This window comes from Accipiter gentilis, chromosome 6 (assembly GCF_929443795.1).
Source record: "Accipiter gentilis chromosome 6, bAccGen1.1, whole genome shotgun sequence".
Taxonomy (NCBI): Eukaryota; Metazoa; Chordata; class Aves; order Accipitriformes; family Accipitridae; genus Astur; species Astur gentilis.
Window position 1 is genome coordinate 35664443 of NC_064885.1, and position 25362 is coordinate 35689804.

At 40.0% G+C, this 25362-nt stretch overlaps 1 protein-coding gene across 2 annotated transcripts in view; it reads right to left on the minus strand.

Moving 5' to 3' along the window:
- TTC14 (tetratricopeptide repeat domain 14) overlaps positions 1-8178 on the minus strand; it is a 10383-nt gene extending 2205 nt beyond the window's left edge. Inside the window, exons 1-10 of one of the 2 annotated variants that reach the window (XR_007506278.1) lie at positions 7965-8178; positions 7756-7877; positions 6714-6913; positions 6236-6320; positions 6022-6151; positions 5120-5272; positions 4364-4435; positions 2960-3079; positions 2754-2876; positions 418-2073 (exon numbers count right to left, since the gene is read on the minus strand). Coding sequence is in view for 1 of the 2 variants with exons in the window: in XM_049802132.1 (XP_049658089.1) it covers positions 1956-2073; positions 2754-2876; positions 2960-3079; positions 4364-4435; positions 5120-5272; positions 6022-6151; positions 6236-6320; positions 6714-6913; positions 7756-7877; positions 7965-8128 (1287 nt within the window). In the remaining variant the exon portion in view is untranslated. The remainder of the gene's footprint in view (positions 1-417; positions 2074-2753; positions 2877-2959; positions 3080-4363; positions 4436-5119; positions 5273-6021; positions 6152-6235; positions 6321-6713; positions 6914-7755; positions 7878-7964) is intronic. The other variant, XM_049802132.1, reaches the window with a different exon arrangement.
- Positions 8179-25362: the final 17184 nt, after the last annotated feature.

The following is a 25362-nucleotide window of genomic DNA, read 5'->3' on the forward strand; positions in this document are numbered from 1 at the left end:
GATAATCAGGTTTACATTAAGGACCATATTGCAGTTTTTGTTCCATTAAAAAAATACATTTGACCAGCCATTGCAGTGGTACCCGTGATCCAGCACACCATGAAGCATGGTGCCCAAAAGGTATAGATAGAATAGGCAAGAAAAGCACAATATTACCAACATGGAGAAGAGCACAGAAAGAGCACAGAAAGAGCACAGAAAGAGCACAGAAAGAGCACAGAAAGAGCACAGAAAGAGCACAGAAAGAGCACAGAAAGAGCACAGAAAGAGCACAGAAAGAGCACAGAAAGAGCACAGAAAGAGCACAGAAAGAGCACAGAAAGGTTTGAGGGAAAGTATCATTATTGTAGTTTACAAGTAAAACGTGCCAGAACCCATTTTAAAATGTATTCAAGTTGGCCATGTTCGAATACAAACCGTTTTGTAACAATTTCACAGACCAGTTTGATGCATAGTTTACGTAAGAAACCATGTTCCAAGGGTTTGTTGGTGATGAGCAGCACCAGATGTCAGATACAGCAACAACAGTCCAATTCAGAAGAAAATGCATTGGAGAAAAACACATAATCAGTATTACAGGAAAACTTACTTCAGTGTTGTTTCAGCCATTCTAGCACAACAGTGATAATATCAGACTTACGTATTAAAATACAGGTAAATGCAGAAGAGTACCTCACCAGATGAATAACACTTAAACTACTTAAGTCTATAGAGATCACACTTCTGCCATCTACAGCCCTAAAGAGTAGCTCTATTCACATTCAGAGTGAGCAGAAAGTCTGATTATCATTTTCAAAACTTAGCAACTGTTTTAACAGATACAATAAAAGAAACCCTTAATTGCAGTTAAGGTTATGCAAATCCACAAGCAATAGCTAGCATCAGTGTTTTTTTATCTGCTACATCAATGACCCATTATCCCAGGAAAATGCTAGAGAGTAAAATTTGTCTCCTACTTGCTGAGAATGTTCTTCTTTATTTTACCTGAGTCTGACAGCTCTTTGTAAAGCAGCCAAATGTAGCTAGCTCTCAAATGCCCTACACCAGTTTAGCTATGATGTAGTTTGGTTTTATTAAAAAGATTGTCATATCTCCTCTTCCCCCTTCTTTCCACACAACTTGTCAGCATTATGGCTACACCAGCTGAAGAAGTGTTGATTATAGCCATCTACCCCAGTCTATGTATGTCCTTACATGCAGAAGCACAGAATAAAACAAGCCTGTTCCTCAGTGCTCTGTTTTACTCTTTGATCCTCTCTGGAAGGCAACACAAGTAAAGGAGGTAAATGAAAGAAAGAAGATGACAACTCTGATTAGCATAAAGACCCACCAGGGCTCACCTGGGAAACATGCTGTGTCCAAGAGAAAAGAGAAAAAAAAACAGCAGAGAAGAAAGCTAAGATATTCAAAACTGCCTGCCCACCCAACCTCCACCTCCTGCTGTTTTTCTTTAAATCACCTCTTAATTTCTCCTCTCATATGATCTTCCTGTGGGTTAGCTTTGACTGGTGTTACTCTATCTTTTCGTAATTGCTCCAAATGACAAGGATATGTGTGATACAATGGTGTGCAATGTTTATTTGGCTTGCCTAAGTATTTTGCGCTTTGCATGTTTGTATTCACAGAATCCTTTAATTTAACATTATTAATTGTGCTTGTGTGATATTGTTATCCTTCCTTTAGCTGGCAGAGTTAACAGCTTTGCTCTTTCACTGTCTCCACTGTTTGGCATTTCTTTACTATCCTATTCAAAACAGTGGAGTCATCAAGAGGTACCTTTCTTCTGGTAGGTACAGCCATAATGCTCACTATAAAAGATTTACTATGGAGAAGGGAAGCAGAGAATAAGACAAACCATCAACTTAAAACTCTCCCTGTTCAAAAGATTTAATAAGATTTTTGATGTTCATTTATTGTCACTGAAAGCACTATATGAAGAGAAAGTAAAGAATCACCTGCATATGCTTACGGAGTTTCGCTAAGGCCTCTTCTGCTTCCTGAAAAGTCTCATCCAAACTTAAAGCTTTTTTATAGTAATTCTCAGCATTTAGTAGTTTGTCTTCCTCTTCCAACCTAAAATTCAAGTGATAATTCATATACAGTTAAGCCATGGATTTTGACAGGTTTTTTCTTATTTTTAGGACTACCTTTCTTATTTGCACTATAACACTACCACTGCATCCCTCCAAGACCCTATCTGTCATGTTAGCCCACCTGAGTAAAGAAATAAAATGGTATTTCTGACATTTCAATATCTCCTAATCATCCTCAGTAATACTATTCTTTGAAATTTCAATTCCAGTTTCAAAAATACTCTCTCTTCTTAACACAGGACTTATAAGAAATCTATTCCCCGAATATTCAAAAGTAAAGTTTTGTGTTATAGTGGCTAAGCAGCATTTCAGTAGAGTAACAGAACATTGTTTTTTTACAAATACTTTCTTTAAAAAAAAAAAACAACCAAAACTGACAAACCTTATTGAAATACATTCAATCATTTCACAAGACTTTATGCAAGCCTGGTATGCTACCACTGAAAGGATATAAAGGATTAAACTTCAAATATTTTGCCAGGATTTTAACTGGGACAGAGAAGAAAGTGTAAACCAACTGCACAAGCAGGTATTTCCAACAAAGACTTTTTTTAAAACACATAGCCAGGAAGGAAATATGCTATTCTGTATCCTAACTAGAATGGTATTAAAAAAATATGAGAAAAATTGTTAACAACCAAACAAAACCACAACACTTACTGCCCGCCTCTTTCCACAAGTGTCTGACAGAGGTATTTTCTTGCATTTCTATGGGTAGGACAGTTTTCTAAAGCAATTTCAAAATCACCTATAGCTTTGTTCAGGCTTCCTTTTGTTGCATACCTAGAACAACAGAAATATTGCATGGATTTTAGGGATGTTTCTCTTTCATGAAATAGAAAAACCAGTGAAACAGGCAGACTTACAGAGCTCCACGTGCTACCAAAGCTTCAACATTTTGAGGATCAATTTCCAAAGCCTTGTTGTACTCATTCATGGCTTCCACATGGCGCCCAACCTTAAAATAATCAACCCCAGCCTTCACACTGAAGAAAAACATTTAGAAAATATGCACAGTTAGCCTATACAAATCTTATACTGTTAATTACTCACAAATTATAGTTCCAAAAAAGTAATAGGTAATAGAACTTGACTTTGTTATCATGTACTTAACAATAGCATTTCAAATTAATGTGATATTGACATAATTCTCCAATAATATGTTGTCTTTAATCCAAAATCATTAGGCAATGGAGAGCATTTCTGCAGACTGTGCTACTACATTACAGTATTTTTCATTTACAGAATGAATACTTAAGCACTTTTCTTCACAAAACTCCATGTGTGACCTACCACCATTAAACTGGAACAGGCTTAATTATATCCAAAGCTAAAAATCACCATTAGACCAACGACACAAGGTGAGATGGGTAGATGGTACATGCTGAAACCAGTTCATCTCAAACTGGAATATTTTGAGATTTTATATTACATATTACCCGAGCCTTTCTTCTACATTTGCCAAGATTAACGTCTTGGAAGATACCCGATATGAGTTGAATTTCAGAACTTTTAATTACAGACTTTTTTTTTAATTAAAATTTATATTTAATTGAACATTATAGGCAACTTTTTCTGCAATTAAATCAAAGTTGCAGAACACTACTGTTTTAAGAAAAACACTGCTTTGTTAGCGTAGAAACCAGAAATTCTGAGGCTTCACTCAGATATTTTTGGTTTTGTTTTGGGTTTTTTTTTTTTTGAGCTGGTAGATTCAAGACAAGTTTTTCCACAAAAGATTTACATTTTTAGGAGAAAAGTCTCTCTTTCTTCTGCCTCCTCCACCCTGTGGCACACCCAAATACACTGCATAGTGTAAAAGCAATAGCACTTATCCAAAGCTGCTGTTCCAAACGCAGCCAGGGAAATACCTTTAACTTCTCAAAAACAGCAAGTGCACTTGTTAAATTTACAGTTTGAGGCTTAAATGGCACAACAAGCAGTATTAGGTCATTCAACACCCAATTATAAAATGGAAAATTGTGTACTTGGTATTGTCACAAATCTTGCTCTCACCTCATCAATGGGCCAACATATTATAAATATTCTAAGAAGTTCTCCCTTGAACCTGACACGTATTTTAGAAATGAATCTCGAGACTTTATCTATCACATACTCACTTAGCAGTTAGGGTTACTTTCAAGAAGATCTTCCTGGTCACATGAGTACACGTGTGGTGGAAGAACTGGTTCAATGTGTATTTTCTTTTAAGAAACGTGACCTGTAACCTAACCTAACATTAAGCTCTGACAAGAAAAAGTATTGCATACCATTTCAAGGCCCAAGATGCAGATTGCTTTTTCCTCAATGCAGGAGCAAAATCTTCTTCATTGAAATTTTTACTTTAAGGAAAAAACAAACAAAAACATCAAGTTGGCTTTCTGAGTCTACAAAATTAAACTTACAATACATAATGCAGTTGAAACAAGCTGAAATATTATTTATACAATACTTCACTGCTCCCTCTCAGTCAGGAACATTGTTTCATATTTCTGAAACCAGTTTTTCCCAATACATTCTAAAAGTACCTGCTTGAATCAGTACAGCTACAGTACATTTAACAAAAATATACCATATTTACACCTGCTTTGGGGCCTAATATGCATAGGGTTCACAACATCCATCATTGTATATGTTTGAGCCTATTTTACTAAAGAGATCAGATCTGTTACTAAAATATTGTGAATAAACATCTGACAGAAAACATTAAAACTTAAAACATCCTGCATTTCAATCCAAAGACGCTGACAAGATCTAAGCAATAAATTCCTAAACTATTTGGTATCAAACATTTTGTGTGATAAGGTATCTTGCTTATTCAGAGCAAAAGAATTTCCAATGTAAATTTCTTACTCTAGAAGAGTTTGCTTTTAAATATTTAAGGACACGTAAGCTGCAGTCATGCAAATCAAAATGAAAAAGGTTTAAGTATAAGTGGTCTAGGACTTCCACTCACAAGTCTATTTCAATGGATTAGAATAATCTCCACAAAGCTATAGGATAGGAACAATGTAAAAATCACTTACATTTGAAGACTTCGCATCAAAGACGGTGGATTTGATTCACTTAGCCCTAGTTTTTCGGCTAAATATTCAACTAATGATGGATTAGCAAATCCTGGGGAACGATGCAAAACCTCTTCAAATGTCTCTGCTGTATTAGCAACTTCCATGCTTCGCCTTAAAAAAAAAGCACTAATGTACACAAATACCACCTCACAGGCACTATACCCAATTTTATGATGATTATATTTAGAATTAAAATGCTTATATTGATATTTATTACTGCTCACAAGCAGTTCTCTTTTACAGGCATGTATTTTCCTACTATGTAACAAGCCTCATATCCTTCAGCCTAGGCAAGCTTTTGAAACCTATTTTGGCACCCATTGAGATATCTCCAGGACATAACAGAATAGTTTAGGTTGGAAGGGACCTTCAAAGACCGTCTAGTCCAACCCCTCTGCCACAGGCAGAGACATCTTTCACTAGATCAGGTTGCTCAAAGCCCCCTCCAACACACAAAAACATTACAAAAATTACAGACAGCTGCGTCCTTCTGTTTTCTAAGGGTAGTTTTAAAATTTTAAGAATTTCATATTCCAGTCTCCCAAGGGTTTTGTTTCTTGGTTTTTTGTTGTTGTTGTTTGGGTGGGTTTTTTTGGTTTGGTTTTTTTTCATTAATACAGTCCCACAGTGACAAATACCTCACTCTGCTTTTTGTTTTCCATACATTTTGGGAAAGATGCTGAAAGACCAACCCCACCTGACATATCCAGAAACAAGTATGTTAGAGACACGAACAACAAAAAGTATGTAATAATCCAATTAAATCAGAAACACCATTGTTTAAAGAGCAGTCTTTCAAAGATGTTCTTACAAACACACCGAACACACCTAACAAGTACAGCTGAATAGCATATTCTTACCTATAATGTAATGGGAAGTCATCAGAAGTAATTACACCTAGTTTTGTACTGGAAAGATTGGGTGGAAGAGCCGAGCTGTAAAGTGACACCGTGAGCTTCTCATGGTAACGATCAATGTCCTTGATTGCAGCTATAGAAACAATAAAAGATAAAATTACAGAAATGTCTCAAAACTGAAACAAATAGATTCCTGACAGCTTTTGCAACTACTTGCCTCGAATAAGGTCTCCAGCTTGATAATAAGACAAAGGATCTCCATGATTGCTCTGAGAAGGCACATCTCTCAAAGGACAAAGAGCCTGCAATAGAAGTAGGAATATCACAAACAAAGCCAAAAGTTTTTTTTTTCCTCCCAAAGACTAAACCAGAAGAAGATTCATTTAATCTTAATACACATCAGATCCATGATAGTTAAAAGCATGGCTTGGTTCAAATAAAAGTTTATGCACCCATAAAGGAAGAACTTTTCAATTCAAAAGCAACACATATTGAGTATGGGTCATAAAAAGAAGCATCTGCTGACTCAGCAAAGCATCATAAGCTGTCCACAAATTCAGATACCACCCACCATCCCAAAGTTCAGTTTCACCTTTACACATACCACTCCATTAAGAGATGCAAGGAGAAACTAATAGAGTAAAAAGTTACTGGTTTTTATCAAGAATAAAATATTGACCAAAGCTGTATCTTACACTGATTTCTAGATCTGAAATCTCCCGTATGACACCACTTCCCAGACAAATCAACACCATGAAAAAGCCAAATTCACGAATAGAAGTAATCCTCCCGATCACAATATCACCACGTTCGATGTCTCGAAAAAACAATTCTCTCCTGTCTTCCCTGGGAACCTCCATGAACCGTTCCAGGGGAGGCATAACAGCATAATACTCTGCAATACATGAGACATTCACAGTGACGAAATGACCAAGCGACAGTATCACGGTTTAAGCCCAGCCAGCAACTAAGCACCACGCAGCCGCTCACTCATTTCCCCCCCCACCACTGGGTTGGGGGAGAGAATCAGAAAAAAAAAGTAAAACTCGCAGGTTGAGATGCAAACAGTTTAATAGAACAGAAAGGAAGAAACTAATAATGATAATAGTAAAAAGTAATAAAATGACAATACTAATAAAAGGATTGTGATATGCAAAACAAGTGATGCACAATGCAATTGCTCACCACCTGCCGACCGACACCCAGTTAGTCCCCAAGGGGTGATCCCCCCGCCCCCACTCCCCCCAGTTCCTATACTAGATGTGACATCACACGGCATGGAATACCCCGGAGGCCAGTCTGGGTCAGCTGCCCTGGCTGTGTCCCCTCCCAACTTCTTGTGCCCCTCCAGCCTTCTTGCTGGCTGGTCCTCAGAAACTGAAAAATCCTTGACTTATTCTGAACATTACCTAGCAACAACTGAAAACATCAGTGTGTTATCAACATTCCTCTCATACTGAACCCAAACCGTAGCACTGTACCAGCTACCAGGAAGATAATTATCGCAGGACAGACAGTCTGAAAACACAAAATACTTCACGACAGCGAAGCACGCTAAAGCCTATTTTTATCTGCACCAAAAGAAAGTTTGTGCACAACCTCTACAGAGCCACAGCAAAACCCTTCACCCTGTTTTTAAAAACGCTGCTAATTTAAGCACCGTGTCCTTAGGCTACCCAGCGGGCGACAGGGTGACACCCTGACAGCGAAGCGGCCGCTCACCGCGAGCGGGCTCACCTTCATTTTCCTCAATCGTCTCGCAGAGAGGTCCGTTGGGCTTCCAGGAGTGAGCGAACAGGAGATCCGCTTTTTTGGCAATGAAGCGCTTTATCTCGGTGTCAAGGCTCGCCCTCTCTTTCCTGGGGGAAGGAGAACCCGGTCAGAAACCCCCCCCCGGCCCCCTCACGGCTGGCTCCCCTCCACCTCACCGCCTCGGCGCCCCTCACCAGGCGGCCGGCGGGGACGGGGCCCCGCGGGGCGGCTCGAAGACGGTCCCCGGCGGCGGCAGCAGCCCGCGGAAGTCGGGGTTGTCGTGCTGCTCGGCGCGGAGCAGCGAGAGCAGCTCGGGGCCGTGGTAGCTCAGCGCCTGACGCAGCAGCTCCCGGTCCATCCCGCCGCCGCCGCCGCCGCCGCCGCCGCCTCAGCCTCGCCCGGAACAGGAACCGGGCCGGCCTGACGCTACAATTACGGAGCAACGCGCATGCGCTGCGCGGAGGGGGCAGCGGCGCCCAGAGCGGGGGGTGGGGCCGGGCCGCCGCAGCGCCCCCTGGGGGGCAGGAGGACCGCGGCGGTCGCTCTGAGGGAGCGGTGCCCCGGGGCCGGTCTCCAGGGTTCCCGCTGCCTGTAATTAAAAACGACTGCGGGAATAATGGAAACCGACAGGTACAGCTTCCCGAGGCGGCCGGCGGCTACCTAAATTCTCGCCAGCGCCGAGGGAGCGGCGCCCGGCGGCGGCCCCTCCGTCCCGGCGGTTCCCGCGGCGGCCATGTCGGGAGAGGGCGCTGGGCCGCCGCCGCCGGCTCCGGGCCGCCCGGCTGAGGCGGAGCTCGGCCGTCCCCCGCGCACCAGCAGCGGGCTTCCAGGGCAGGTTTTGAAGAGAAAAGGCAGCGCGTCCGCCCCGGCGCGTCTCGTTCCGAGGAGGCGCAGCCCAGGCCCGTCCCGCCAAGTACATTCTTCCGGGCGTGGATTTGTGTCGGAAGGTGGAGGTTCCTCGGGCGTGAGGGAACGCGGCGCTCCAGAAGTTCTCGATGAGATAGTTCTCTCTCAGTCCTTAAGCGTTTGCACTAAATGACGGCGAAGAGAAGTTGGAAGGCGGCACAGCAGAGAGGCGCCAGCGCTGTGTGGGGCTGGAGCTGACCCTGCAGCTGGGGGGGCCGGGGGTGTGTGTGTGTCTCACATCAGAAGTAAACGACCACGGTGTTCATAAAGCTCTTTCTTTGAATTGTCCCTCTGACAGGCTTCCCATCAGAAATCCGTACAAGTGAAACAAAGCAGCGTGCGGGTGAGAGACGTTCCGGCTTTGTTTGTCGAATAGCTATACTGAAACAAAGGGGAAAATGGGCAGTTATCTCAGGAAAAAATAAGGCACTGAGATTACAGTTGAGCCATTAAAACAGGCCCAATGCAGGGTTCGGTGGTTCAGTTTACCAGCGCTAACTTTAAATGCTAAAAAGACACTTAAGGCGGGAGGCTCTTCATGCTAATCACCTCTTCTAGCTAATGGAGAAAGGTGCTTAAAACCAGCTGGAATTAATCCAAGTCTATTACAAAGATCACAGTTCTTCAGTCCCCAAGAATAATTTGTCCCTGGCATCGCATTTAATAATTAATCTTAAAGGGGGGGGGGGGGGGGGAGGAAAAGAAAACCCACTGCAAATGGCATAATATCACTTCTACCCTCAGTACAATGTTGAAGAAAAAATAGCAATCTGGCTGTCAGCAGATCAGTGACACAAACACACAAACTCCTCTAGGAAGCAGCATGACTGAGAGGGCAAGGATCATATCAAAGACGCTGGTCTCAGAAGCTCAGTTCAAAGCCAGCAGGGATATCACTGGTATAGCAGACTTGGGGAAGACACTAGAAGGGCAAATTTATATTTTACTTTCATTTCATGTCCCCCCGTTTTAATATAACAAAAGATAAAGGAGGCATAACACTTACTATGTACCAAACAGCTGTCAGGATTTTGATTTAAAGTCTTCCTGATCTATACAAGACCAGGTGTGTACTTAGATTTCTGGTTACCATGGTGGAAAAAAACCATGAACGCTAGATGGAAATTTCTAGACATTAAGACTGGTTAGAGACAGATCGGCATAGAAAGGTTAATGCACCTGCAAAGATCCAGTGCAGAAAGGGAGCCTTTCCTAGATGAATCACACTGCAAGTGCAATGTCCTGAACTGTGTTGCCCAATTGCAAATAATGGCAGTTTTATTTGAGGAAATGGTATTTTAAGGAGGAGTTCATTTGTGTTGTGTAGCAAATACAAAGAGCTAGCAATAAAAAAAAGTTGTTTGAAGCACAAACTCTGCTTGTATATAATATGCAGATATGCACACACACAACGTACAAGAAGTAAGACATTCTGAATAAATACTTTAAATGTGTTATGGCTTCTGGACTTAACATACCAGCAAAAAATCATGGCGAAAGCTGAACCACCTGTAATTATGGACTCTTCTTACAGGCATTTTCTTCTATGAGTAGAAATCAATTGCATTTTAGGAAATTCAGTAATTAATATCATATTAACACACAGAATGTAGATTAGTTGCCCCTGAACATGAAGATTAACTTCATATTTAAAGTGATCCTTTCTTTCACTAGGCACATCAGATTCTGAAGTTATCTTAATCAAACAATTTAAAATAGTCCAAATAATTCCATCTTCAGAAATAGCATTGCCAGAGCGGGGTATGTGAGCGTGAACTTGTAATTTTATTTCCTATTTTTCAGGTTATGGTAATGAACTCAGAAGCAAAGCAAGACTATAGCATGTTGTGCATTGTTCCACCTCACTGAGGGCACGCACACACCTTTGCCATCCTTTTCTCTCATGGGATACTGCCTGTGCTTTTAAAAATATCTCTGCATGTTTTCAGTGGTGGATTTTTTTTTTTCTTTTCAACTTTTTGCTTGTTTTACTTCAGTTACCCAATAGGAAATATTTTTGATAAAAGGATATAGCAGCCACCACAGTTCAGGCAGAGATAATGCTAAATGGAACAGTATGGAATAAAACCAGGGGTATATATACAGCTTAAAAGAACCCCAGGCCTGAGGAGGAGGCATGCTCTATACACTACAGTGTCATTAATCCTCTGTTCCGTTAACTTAGGAACTGCCTGGATGAATAGCGCTTCATCCCATATGCTAAATAAACAAAGAGGGTGGGCAGGAAGTGTCCAGATTCTGCAGGAGAAAGTGATACAAGTCAACACGTCACCGTACTCAAAAGCAGCATTCTAGATAGTCTGAAACCAGACATGTCTGAATGAGTTTGATATAAATTTTCTGACAGTTTAAGTCAATGCATGATAAAAGGCAGCTCCCAAAATCCATCATGCAGCCTGTAACTCCCACAATAAAAAGCTTATGAATTTACCTCAAGCTAGCTTTGAACCCAGGGTCAAATTCACAGTGATAGGGCCCCTGAACAACCCAAAACCTGATAGGCATGATAGAATTTCAAAGTGGACATGCGAAATACTAAGCAGATTTTCATCAAACTCCGGTAAGAACAGTTTGAATGCAACAAGGTTAAGCTGCTTTTCAAATGGTCCCAGGTATCCAATATCAGCGGTAAAGCTTACAAGAAAAGTACATGGAGGAAAGGATTTTGTGTCAAGAGCCACATTTTATCACTGACAAAAAGATTAGATCCTCCAAGATCCTGCTTGTCAAAGTATTATTTTCTGCAAAGTTTGGGCAGATTTGAGATAAATTTTAGCCCATTGCAAATGGGAGCGAAATGTTCAACTAAATATGTTCTTCGGGCAAAAAAAGATGAAACTAATAGTATTAATGAGAATTAACACGAAGAGCTATACTTCCAGCTGCGTTGTCAGGTTTTTTGGCAAATTCTGCCAAAAGCAGTCCTGCTGCCCAGACTTTCTATTAATTTACAAAGCAGCAGAGGGATTGTTCAAAGATGACATGATATGCAAGATATTATTTTAGCTTCTGATGAAGTGAAGTTCAGCACAAAATAATTGCTAGCCAGTTAGTAGCTCTACTTTGAGGAAAACATTACGTCTGCAGGCATAATCACCAAATATGATGGAGGAGGTGTGAAAACAACACCAAACGCAGAGCGATGGAACAACCCAAGCCATGCCCATTCAAGCATTTCCCTTTTTAACAAGTTCATCATTAAGTCCAACTTTGGCATGGTCTGTGAGAGAGTACGGTTTCAGTGACATGTAGACTCACCTAGAGATATGCTGAGCACCTGCTTATGGTGTCATGGATCTTGCACGTCTCAGATTTCTGGAGATGTGTAGACAAAGAACAGTCGGTCGCATGTAATAAATATGCAAAGACGGATTGTGGAAACTGCCCAAGCTCTGAATCAAGAATTAGACCCTGTTGGAATACAACAGAATTAATAGTTAAAAAATGTCAACTGAGAGCCCCCTCTGACTTCTGGCGATTTCTGTCAAACTGCAGGCAGTGGCACTGCTGAGCCTTTGTATGGCTGTAAGGATTACTGCTTGTGCACTTAGTGCAGCATTTTCTGCCTGCAGATTAGTGACAAGTGTTTGAAGGTTTCAGGTGAGACTGAAAATGTTACTGGAGGAAACACTGGCATTGACATTTTTTTTACCTAAATATGAAAAAACAGGCTGTTGTGAATGAAGGTTTGCTTATTTGACAGGAACACCAGTCAGGCAACTTAGTGGTAATCATGACACAGACAGTATGTATACACCCACCTGTACATCTTGCAACTTATCTAGAAATACTGCCTACAGAGCAAATTCCTATGATACATGAGGGACTCAGCAGAAGGTATGCCGAACAGACAGGTTTCTGTGGGTTTTTTAATGATTTTCCCAGCTTCTAACACTCCATAGTATCTCCTGCTTTATAGCAAAGGAGAGTCATCCTGGTTTCTGGGTTTTAGAGTGTCATTGCAACTTACAGTCAGCATCACAACTTTCCAGTCAGCAGAGTAGATCATTACTTACAACCCAAAATTATATTTCCAGTGTATAGCAAAACACAGTAGGAATATTTGATCTCAAGTCTACAAGCACTACAAGGAGATGTTTAACTTTAAGCATGCAACTACTGTCAATTATTCTCTTATCCATAGTAGAGCAGTATCCATATTTTCATTGTAAAAAATTTTCTCCAGCAATTGTCATCTTTCTAAATTGTCATGTCACATATATGAACTTTCCAAAGATGTTCAAAGAAGTCTCTAAGGTATTTTGAAGATATAAACTGGTTGGAGTTCTTCTATTCCTGGTAAAAGAACTTGCTTCTTTTTGTACCTCCTGGTCAGTTGCTCTACCATTCCATTTGTGCAGCACGTGTAATAAATACTGGCTAAAGAGCAATTAACAAATATCAGAAGTTGTTTTCTTAATTGCTTGCAATGAACCTGGCCTGTAACCATTGTCACAAAATAATTAGCAGCCTCTTAATTTCTTTAAAATTTGTCACTATTTAAACTACACCAAAATTAAAAAGTTGAAACTGTTTTAATTAACACATGAAGAGTTAAACAGTCGGCAACTCCACGATACAGATTAATTATCTCCATGTTTGCTCCCATTTAATGCATGAGCATACCTTTATTTAAAACAAATAAAATGTATCAAAAAATGAGTTTTCTCCTAAGCAGGTGAAACTCCCATTAAAGTTGATAAGCTGAGTTGCTGTGATATGATTTCCAATTAATTTTTATCTCAATAGGAATTGTTTGGAAAAACAGTGATTAACAAATGCTTTTGCAAATAGAAAGAGAAGTTAATTCCAGCATTATCTGGATGGTATAATTCCAGTAACTAACAGCCATAAGTAGCAACCCTGATGCGTAGACATTCATTAGCGTCCCAGCAGATCAGGTTTGTTTTTTCCACTCAACAACCAAAAGCAGAGGCCAAATGGAATAGTGAAATGCCAAACTGATGTATGTATATGATACTTGTTCGTTTAAACATTTGGTGAATTCCTCAGAGTGTTAAATCCAGAAAGCTGGACTGATTTGCAAGTAAATTAACAATCTGTGAAAAAAAAAAAAAATCTGCTCTGAACTTCCTTATTATTCTTAGGTTTATAATATATTATTAGAGGTTTCCAATTTATATCATAAAACTTCTAAAATCTGTAAGTAAAATCTGTTGCCTGGTGTTCTGGTCTGCCTTTTGGCTCAGTGAACAAGTTACAAAGGCTGAAACAGAAACAACTGCCACATTTTTAATGGGAAGTTCAGTGCCTCTGATGGATTTTGGATGGAGACTTTGAGGGCTCCCATTGACTTCAGCAGGTTTCAGGTCAAGCATGAAAGTCAGAAATCAGTCCTTAGACTTTCTGTGCTTGCACTGCTGTCTACAATTAGGAAAGCATTAATCACAACACATCAGTGCAATCAAGTGTCAAAGTCCAGACACTGTTTGGCCGGGACTGTTGAAATGTAAGTAATATACATCTGTTGATTTTCTCTAGATTCTTGTCTTATTAAGGCAGTTGAACTCAAATACATAATCACAGGGAACAGAAGCTCTGGAACAAATTAAAATCTAAAGCAGAAACAAGAAAGAGGAGGTAGCTTGAAATGTGAAAAAATAATACTTCTGTGAAAGAAGGATGTGTATGCATGCGGGTTACAATCACGGACTTAGAATAGAAGTAAGGGAACCATGTCAAAAGTACAGCAAGAGTCAGAATTTCTCTCTTTAAAAAAAAAAAATAGCAACACCTCTAATATTGTGTCCCAAATCAAATGCAGAGGCAAACTGAAATGAAAATTATGCATTCCATTCTTCTCTCTTTTGTAGCATATTCTATGGCACTGATACCAAATCCTGTTTTTAAAGGTATTGGCAGCTATAGTCACAGAATGGTTGCCTAAGATGGCTTCAAAAAACATGAGAGTAGGTTAGGCATGTAAATACCTTTGCAAATTCTTCCCTAAGAAAGGATGATAATTCACAAATGAATTTCTTACATATGCAAATGGCATTGTTTGCTGTTGCAACTAATTACAGATGTAGCTCTGTGCTGAGTTGATTCTGAGTGAGGAATAAACATACAAATTTAAAACATTGGTGTTTAAAACTCCCCTCTTGTAATTGTGATGATCTGATCCTCCTAAAACTGGCAAATATATACACAAGGGACTGTGTGTACATGTGTAGGAGAACAGTAAGTGGGAGAAAGAAATCAAAATTTTTCCATCTGTACAAAATGTCAACATACTGTCTATAAAAAGCTGTCAACAAAATCCTTATAAGCACAATTCAGTCTGGTCAGGTTCTAATCTGCATCTTCACTGACAGTGAGAGTTAATCAAAGCTCCAATACAATGTTTCCTTAAATTGAGAAGTTGGAAGGAAATGATGTAGCACTTCCAAAAATGCTATAAGGCTTGGTTAATGCTAGATAGCATACATACAACCAAAAGTTTAAACAGAAGGTTAATAGTCCAGGAGGAGGTCGGTCCTGAAGAGTAACACTTCAAGCAGATGTGGCTGAACTGTCTTGTTGGCTCCCACTGCCAGAATGTGCCTCTGAGAAATTTAAGTGACAGCTAGGGAAAGAGATTATTGTCAGGCCCTTAAATGCAGTGTTCCATTATTTTTTTACCTTTCACTTCTCTAACTTGTTTTTTAATCTCATAATGCAAATTTAGTGCTTTACTTCTCTAAAACTGAAAAAGTCTACCTTTTGTTAGAAGTGATCACAAAATACATCTGAAAAATACAAGGAACAGTTTTTCTTCAAAATTATTGAATTCAAACAGCGTTTTGAGTCCTGCAATCTAGAAGAAGTTTGGAAATTTCAAAATGTGAGAAAGGGTTTTCCCTAGGCAAGGGTTGTTTTGGCACTGAGTGCTAAGATAAAAGGAAGAGTCTTCCCTAACAAGAGCTAGCAGTGCCTTCTTGTAATGGGAGGGCAGCAGAGAAACAATTTACGGTATCAGGTGGTCAAAAACTATCTAGAGTATTTGACACATCATTTGTTGCAAAGTGCTGTCAAAAAAACCCACCCCAACAACAAGTAAAGGGAGGATATAGGACAGGGAAATTATAAGGGGAAAGTAGATTAAGATACATAGTATCTTCAGTAGGGGCAAATGGAGGTATCAAAATATAACAAGGGCTATAATGAGAAGTCTAAGATGTAATTACAGACTCTGAGCAGTAGTAGGTTCCTGTTGGTACCTAAAATGGGCCATAATCCTTCTGAAGTATTCTGCTTCAGAAATTGCATCTCTCACTGCTGGGAGATGAAACAGTCATTTGGCCTCTTTAAGAGTGACATTAGAAGCCAGAAAGAGTGGAGGAAAGCTGCAGCTTGGCTAGTGTGATATACAAATCTTTTTTTCACAGGGGAAACATATTATTGTCTTCAGGCTTTACAATAACGATCATAGAGAAGAAAAATATATTGTAAAGTAAGATAAGGGTACAAGAACTGTTTAGCTTCACTGATACCAGAATGGAAATGCAGACACTTTTTTGTAATTTAGCTGGAAAAAGGGAAAGCCATGACTAGGGAAAATCTGTAGATTCCTTAGGTAGAAAAATATACAGCATAAATAGTTTACATTTTCAGTGGGGAGCATCCTTTGCTGCATCAAGCTGTCATGCAGCTTAGCAGCATGACACATCTTAGTGATTAAATGCCGGTTCCCTGGCAAAACCCAAAAAACAAAACAAATTAATTTTTCAGTGGAGAAAGCCAGTGTTCTCTTATCTTGTACAGTGGCTCTCACAGCTGAAAAGACACAGCAGCAGGATGGTAGAAATTAAAGTCTAGCAGCAGGTGAACAGTAGTTTGAACATACCACTTCACAGGGTATCTCTATCTGCCTTTAGTCTTACTCATCTGTTTGGGCAAAATACACCGTTACTTAAAAATTTGACTTCTGTGGTTGACTATGCAACAAGCTGGACCTTGGAAAGCAATTTTTACGGAAGTCCACATATTTTATTTTGAACCCCCAAAACAAGCAGAGTTAACCCAGTTACTCAGGTACATGAAACCAGTGAAGTGACAAACTGTCGGAGAGCAGCAAGGGCCACCTGTGTGTGGAAGGGAAGGTGAGCTGGGTGGCGAGCGTGACGAGGAGGCCGGTGGGAGCAACGACCCCTCGGAGGAGCTGGGATGTAGATCAGCAAGTCAGCATCAGGATCAGGGCTGGGGACAGCGATCAGGGTCAGACACAGCCTAGTGATCGCCTGGTGAGTCAGCTTCAAGCCAGGAAGACCAGCCAGTGGGTTTGGGTCTAGGTCAAAGTAACACGGGGAAAGCAATAGTAAAACCTCAGTTTAAAAGCAACTCCCATGGGAAAGGAGGGGCAGGCCCTCACTTCTAGTTTTCGCAGTAGTTCTTGTCAGCGAAGGAGCTGATCTTGGGCTCACTCCACGAAACCCCTTAACTCAGCCAACTAAGCTCCAGAAGGGCATGCACTCAAGTGCCTGGCACAAACTCAGGCTTTGCAGTTTGAGCTGTGCAAAAGCAGCTGTAGCATATGGTACAGGTTCATTTCATCATGCAGGTGCCTTGTTTGTGACTCATCAGCCACTCAAAAAAAGCAGAATTATCTGTATTTCTTGATAAGTTCACACTTCATTACGCCTCAGCTTGTTAAGTATTACCGGTCCCACCAATATGTTGCCATCTGAAAAGTCAGCTTAGGCTTCCTTCAAATGGTACAAAAAATATTATTTTGGGGGGTGACTTAGTAGTGTTTATCCACCTTTGTTTTCTTTTTGCTGTTTGCATTTCTGAAGGGGTCACATTCAGCTGCTGACCAGGAAAAATATTCCCCTTAGATCAGAAAAAGCTACTGGGAGTTCAATGCAGGAGCCACAGTCACATGGGGGCTCATGAAATGCACGCACTGACACTTGACAGGATAGCGATTATCCCGTAGTTTAATAATAACATGTTAATCATCTTAGAGTCATTATTCGCTTCCAGGCACACACTGTACTCCCATATTGACATAAAAAAACCCCCAACCAGAGGACATTTCTACAGGGCAAAACACACTTGAAAACTAAAGGGATCCTGTCAGTGCAAATGGTCTCTTCATCTGTCTTAGAACACAAAACCAACAGAAAGCTGGTGTACTTCTGTGCTACTTCATGGTAGTCACCCCAAGTGATTTGGGATATGATTGCATAGGCTTGTATTTACTAAATTTAATAATAATGTGAAGGTAAAGGTATAACTTAGTCTTGGCATCATATGAACACACTGTGGTAGCATCAGCAAAAACTTCCCCCCCACCAGTATGTTACTGGGTTGCAAAGGTTCCTGTGCAAAATCTGTCTTTGATTCATCTCTAGGTGACACAGCTAACTGTGACTTCCAACAGCGTTGTCAGTGCCAGGTGTAGCAGTAGCTTTTAGTATTTTTTATCTGGATCAGCTCTGATTTGAGGTCACAACTACTTTCATGTACGCTACCAAACAGTCCAGAGGCTTTTAATTTTGTCTGAACTACAGGTGGGGTGTGAGTGCTATGGGAGGTTTTAGTGGACAGCAAGTGTTTGATCTGGGCATTCTCAGTCTGCAAATATTCCTTAAAAGTGTGTATGGGTTCGACGGACCCATCTAGTCCACAGGGAGACAGCTTCTTACCATGGATGCAACTGCACCTGTTTGGTGAAGATGGTCCCACTGGCACAATGTGGCAAAAGAAGAATGAGAAAATCACAGGAAGGAGCTTTGCCTGCAGCCCAAGCAAAGACAGGGAGACACTTAGTTTTCCCATGAAGGAAATCCCTAAGGACCAGAACAGAAAGTCACAGAGTTGTCAAAAAGTAAATCCGGAAGGAAAGACACAATCTGCAAACCCACAAACAGCACAGACAGACATTCTTTTTTAAATTTGTGTTCACTTTAGAGTTGGTTATAGATAAAGAAGTTGATTACTGTAGTTTATATTCTAATACAACCTGACTTAGGAGTTTAAAACTCTTTTAGGCGTACTCACTCAACGTGGATCTATACAGACTCATCCTGGAGGGCGAGTGGGTCCCAGGTCCTGTCATGGCTCTGAACTGCATTTGTTTGGAGTTTGCTGTATCCCAGCTAAGCACTAACAGCCAGCCCAGTCCCTGCTGCCGCTTCATAAGGCACATACAAAAGGCACTGAAGTTAATGGGAGTTTGTGGGAAGGTCATGTCCTGATGCTAATGGAAATAAATTACTCATTGAAATATATTTAGTCAAGCCTTTGTCCAAGTCTTCAAGCAATGAGGTTTAAATAGTTCCCTCAGAGAATTTTGCACTGTATGGTTCATTTCTGTATCACAGTTTTTATCTTAGTATTCAGACTAAATTTTCATTTCTTTCTTCCTTCCTTCTGTCTCAGAACATCCTAAATAATTCCTTTTCCTTCTTGCTGCTTATCCCATTTGTAGATTGTTGGCAAGTTCTTTGATTCTCAACCACTTAACCTTCCTTTCACCAGCCTATAAATATTGATCCATTCCAATCTTCCTTCTTTTGTCTATTCAAAAATCCCTCAGTAGTTATCACCTTCAATTTGTTTGTTGTAATGAGCTACATGGGAATGCATATGTTCTTCTATCAGTTTTATGGAGATGAACAATTACCTCCTTATTCGTGCGGCACGCGCACAGGCACTCCAACAATTTCTCAGTTCTTCACATTACTGCTTTCCAGATTTGTCCACCACAGTAAGTATGTACAACCTGAATTATTTTTCTTGAGATAGATTAGCTGGCATTTCTCCAGGTTGAATCCAATTTTTGTTGCATTTCATCAAGTTTTTAAGACCTCCAAGAAACAAATTATTTGTTTCCCAGTTGCTTTCTATCCTTTTTTTTTATAACTCATCCAGAGCACATCCAAAGCACAGTTGGAAGGTTTCATTAACATGTGAGTTACTTCTTTGTCTAGGTTATTGGTGACTGTATTTTCCCAGGAGATACCAGTGATCTCTACTATAAAACTAGTCACCTTACTCTAGCCCAGCGTTTCCCCATTTGTCAAACTGGATCTTGATGTCACACTTTACTCACCATTAGCTTTAGGAAACAACTGTTTGGCTTACATTAGAAGGTATCATATCAATTGAATCATATTCCAGGAATGGAGACAACTGCAATATATATGCACAGATATATTTATGAAAATGAATATGATTCACTGCACAGATTATAATTTTATATTTCATACTCAAAATTATTTCAATCAGTTTCTAGTAATATAGTAGATACTGCAGCAACTGCTGCCTACAGCAATAGCTCATGCAAACTTGCAGCCATAGACATTATTATAATACACTATGCAACCACAGTATTGACTGCCCTGGATGGTGAACTGAAATCTTCAAGAACTTCCTGTAAATTCCTAATAACAAAATTTGTCTCAGTAGTTATAGAATTACTTCTGCTTAATATCTAAGTACAAAAGAACCCTGAAAGTCTGTTCGAGGGAGTTATTCTTAGATCAGTTGTCTGCTGAGAAGAAATTTTCCTTCTGCATTCCAGCCAGAGCAAATGAGATGCCACTGAGCTTCTGGAAGCAGAGCCCATAGCCACCTGCATCTTTCTGGCCTTAGTCTAAGTCCCTTTTTGGATTTAGACAAATAAGACATCATGTAGCAAAATCCCACTGTTCAGGGCTTACAGCACCTGCTGAAAACATCTGGTTATTGCTATTTAGCTGGAGCTCACAATCTTTTCTTTTCTGTCTCGCGTGTTTCCTCAAGCTTGTCCTCACCAAAGGTCATAGAATAGAAGTCCTCTGTTTTTGCGACCCTTGTATAATCCTATTGATTTACCCTGTGTTCAACCAGTTAATTTCAATTTACCTTTTGTGATTTGTTTCCCTCAAAGTTAATAAACCTATGCTAACCATTTTAGTTCCAGCTATTATTTGTTTGTGCCAAACCACAGGGGAGAAAAATGAGCGGTGATCTCCTGTGCTGTGCCTCTAAGCGATGCAGCGCAGAAATCCCAGCCCACAGCGTGGCAAGCCCTGATGGCTTACGCAGAGCTGGAGGCAGCTGCTCCCAGTACGTGACCACACTGGGTGATACCTGTGGTTGGTTCATGTTACCCAGTCCCCTCGGGAACACCTGCCTTACAGCTTGGTAGGGGATTCAACTTAAGTTTGATGAGCTCTCTGGGCTACGACATAATTCAGGATCTACACATCAATACACAGTCTGATCTGTGATACATCTTTCAACTTTGATATGCCTTTCACACAAAAATCCCGCAGGCAGCTCTCTGTGGCAATAGGTACACCATTAGGAGAACCCATCGCTACTGCTGACCATTCAGACAGCGCACATAGCACTGAGGTCTTGTCAGCAACATAGCTGCTTTGGTGTGGTACCAGGTCTGAGGTAATAACACCAGCTTCACAGGCAGACTTACTAGCTCTGCAACATTGCTTCAGAGAAGTTACACTGCTCTCAATTTCATTGTGTGGTGTAGGCGTGTCCTTCACGACGCCTGAGCATGGGAATTTCTCCTCTGGCTGGCACCCTCTTCTGCTGTTGTACCTCTTTTGGTCAGCTGTAACAAGAGAACCTACAGATTGCACCATGTACGAGCAAAAGAAATCAGGAGAGATGAGGATATATGACAATGTAATCTGTAATCTTCTGGACCAAGCATATGTTTAAGTGATATGTTGAACAGGGATGTTATTAGTAAGGAATGGCCTCTGCGTTCTCTTGTGACCATCCCCTCAATGTATTTTGCAATGTTCTGGGACATCCTCAAAACGTGCTGAAATATCCGTGAATTCTGAAAAGCTATGCCACACTCTCCACAAGTTTTCTGATAATATTGATATAAGCAGGTCAGAATTTCATGATAGCAAATGCTACTGAAGTCACAACACTTCGGGCAAGCAGTGAATTGAGCCCAAATGCATTAGTCCACAATTATATTTCTCAAAATGATTACAGGAAACTGTACCCATGCCTAATGACATATAATTTGGTGTTCCTTTCTGTATAACCTAAATGTTCTCTCTAAAATCCAGTTCCAGTGCATATCTGTATCATGTATAACTTTTTCAGCTAGCAGTTATTTCAGCTCATCTTTGAATCTGAGGCCGATGGCTTAGAGCAAAAGAACCATTTGAGAAAAGATAATCTCCGAAGTATGGTATTAGGTGGCAAAGTAGGGCCGGAATATATCACACTGTGGCCTCCACGTTACCCCGATTTCAGCCAAGGCAAACATCTTTCCAAGAAAAACAAAAACTTAACTATAGATCCTGTACTATTATTATTTTAATTAGATTTGTAGCAAAGAGAAAGCACACTATGTAATTGCTGACTCACTCAAAACCAGCTTGAACTACAAATAATAAGAACCAGGTTAGAGCAAGGCGTAGTGGTTGGAGATTTTACCAGGCGGCAGATCAAACAGCGGAACTCTTGACAGGCTCCGCAGCTTTCCTTTGCCTGCTGTTTCCAGGAACGGTGAATTCAGGAGCCATTTGTGAGTCACTGGCTAGTTTATCTTCACAAACGATTAATGTCACATCGGAACTTTCAAATGTCACAATGGAAACAGCTACCGTTAAAAAAAAAAGAATTAGAGAAAATGCAACTCAGAAGTTTCCTGTTTCTCAAAGAATAGTTTCACTGTACTTTTCGGAAAGGTTTTTGGAATGTGCATTTCAGGTGATTGACAGGCCTATGTCTGACATAAGTTTGAGTGGAAAAAATCTATATAAAAGCCCTTAAAATGTTCTCTTACAGTTATTCTTCCACTGAATAAATATTTTTATCATAAGCAAGCATCAAATGCAAAGTGCCATTTCCTGAGTTCTTGCTGAGGGGTTTTAAATTTTCTTTTATTGAGAAAATGAGTGTAATTTTCCACAGTTCCCCAGGGAACTAATGCATTTTACTCTAGAGAGAAGCACAGGGACCTAAAGCTCTATAGACATGTATTTTTTTAACAATTTTACTTGTTGACTTTGTACCTTAAGGAGTCCAGAGTTCAGAACAGACTTTTGTGTGCCACAACAATGACGATACCAGCCAGTAACATTTATAAATCTACTATTAAATGCATGCACCTCTATGCCTGGACTTTAATGCATAACGCTTTGAATCACATATCTAACAAGGTCCAAACTAAAACATGCCAAAAATGAGGAGAAGGAGAAACCATCCTATAGGGATAAAGAGCTAGCCACTCTCCTGGCTGCCGGCTCTCCAAGGCTCTGCTGATTGATCAGCAAAACCTAAGGCTGAGAAGGGTTACCTGCAACACTGCCGCTCCTACTCTTGTTCCGTCTCGTGTCACCAGGGCACTATTTATCTCCAGAACAGTCTTGTTAATGCTGGCTCCCCAGCTGTGAAAAGCCAGCAAAGATGCAAACAACAAGAGCTCACCGCTGTCTTGCTCGTGAGCAAACTCTTAACAGGAGCCCAGATCTAATTATAGTCAAAAATTCCCTCTCCACTGACTGCGAAGAGGGATGGAGTAAATCTTACCTGACTCAGAGCTAGAATTTGACTGAGATTATTGCCTGCTGGAGACACAGAGTATAATTTTTCTCTAGGTACTTCAATCTCTGGGGTTTTTTTAGATAGTCTGCATCTTTAAAAATACTAAAAATGTCATCAGTGCTCTGAAATGATTAAAAACAGGCTTCTAAGAATATCATTAGGTGCTTCTCAGGGCAGCACACAGTCTGACCTGCTGCACAGAGCAATAATTTACAGTCAAGGGAGGTGAGAGCTCTGAATTTTTCAGGAAGACACTGTATACAATAAATCCCCCGAAAGATGTATACGTTCATATGGAGAAGAATTATGTATGAGAAAAATTAATCTCATATATCCATAAACTGCCCTGATTCATTTAAGTCTCTTCTTATCACTTTGAATTAAACCCAAACCGTTCAGATTATCAAGATGGAGGCAATGCACAAAACAAATTCTTATAAAAATAGTACTGTTCTCATACAGCACTTGCAATCAGCAGGTCTCAAAGTAACATACAGAAATATGATTATTCTGTATTTCTAGAAGGGGAAATGGAGGTACACAGAGGCAAAGTTACTTGCCTAAAGTCCTGAAATGGGTCAGAAATGTCAGTGAAAAGAGCAGATTTCAAGGCCTTTGCAACAGCTTGATGTGTCGAAGAATTCCAAAGAGAAATTACTGATATTCAGGTCCATTCATATGGAATGAAAATCAAATTCAGGTTCTTGAAGTACCCAAATACTAAAAATGAGCATCTGGTATTGCCACTGAAAGTTATCCTCCTTAACTAGGTAGAGGAATCTAATGTGCTAAGTATGTTACATAAAATCAGTAAATGTTAGTGTTTGTCTTGAAGAGATAACATTATAGTTCTTTTTGTCATAAAAAATTCTTACACCTTGAGAGCTGCACAATTTTGGCTCCCTTGCTATTAATTACATATCTGTTTCTTAAAGTTTTCAAGTACCAGCTGCATCAGAGATCAAAGCCGATCAAAATAACAGGGGATGCAGGGAAAGAGTGGTATTCTCTTTAGTACATTCCTGTGGTTTTGATCAAAGTACGCAGAGAATCACATTAAGCAGAGACTGAATTTTGTGCGATGCAGCTATATTCAGCTGACAAATAGAAAAATAATCTCCTCTAGTTTATTGGATACATAAGTCTGTGTTTATCCTCTTTCTGTCTCTCATCTCCATTTTTTCCTACACAGTGTTCATTATATATGTGCAAACTGAATGCGTTCAAGACTAGAATCTAGCTCATAAACCGATTAGGGTCACAACTGCTTTCACTTTACCTTCTCCATTATGTTCTCAATTGCTGAACTCTGTAACCACAAAAGCATGGCTGTAACAGTACAATCATGAGTTGCATCAAAGGTCCTTAGCAAATATTGGAGAGTAATTGTAAATGGAGATTGCCCCAGGCTTTGCTTTTGTGAACAGAAGTATTACCTCTATGCATAAGTCCACACTTTGAAGACAGATATAATGCTTAGATATGTCCTGTATTGCTTAGCAAAGAGTCTAGAAGGCCGTTGTCTTATATGTTTGAAATGGAAAAAAACAGCCTTTATATGACTGCTCAGATTCACTTAAACAGAAAATTGACTGCCAAGCAGACAAAATAGCCTTTTTAAGGCCGTGTTATTTTCCGGTGCCAAATGCTTGCAAAGAGATCCATCAACAGAAGCAAGGAAATCTAGAGGTTTCTTTAAAGTTTTTGGTGCACACACGATGATTGTATGAGAATGTAGCATTCATATAATTTAAATCAGATTTTCTACTAGTGTAATTACATCGACACAAAAGATTTCGCATATCCTATTATTTTAGTAAGAAGAGTAGCTTGTTGCCAACTAGATTAAAATGTTTCTAACAATGTAACATAAAATGAAAAAAATAAACCACTCAAACTAAAAGAAACCTAAGGTTTTCTGCACTTGTTTAATCATATTAGATTAAACTCATATTGCAATTCTGTAGTAAAAATAAGGCTGTAAAGAAGTATGTTCATTCAAAATATGGAAAAATGAATGGAATACCAATGAAATGAAACACGTGGTCAAGGGCAAAGAATATGCATCCATCAGGCTTCATAAAAACCCTAATCTATTCCTAAAGTTAAACACATGGTCAAGGTCCCTGACATTTTTGT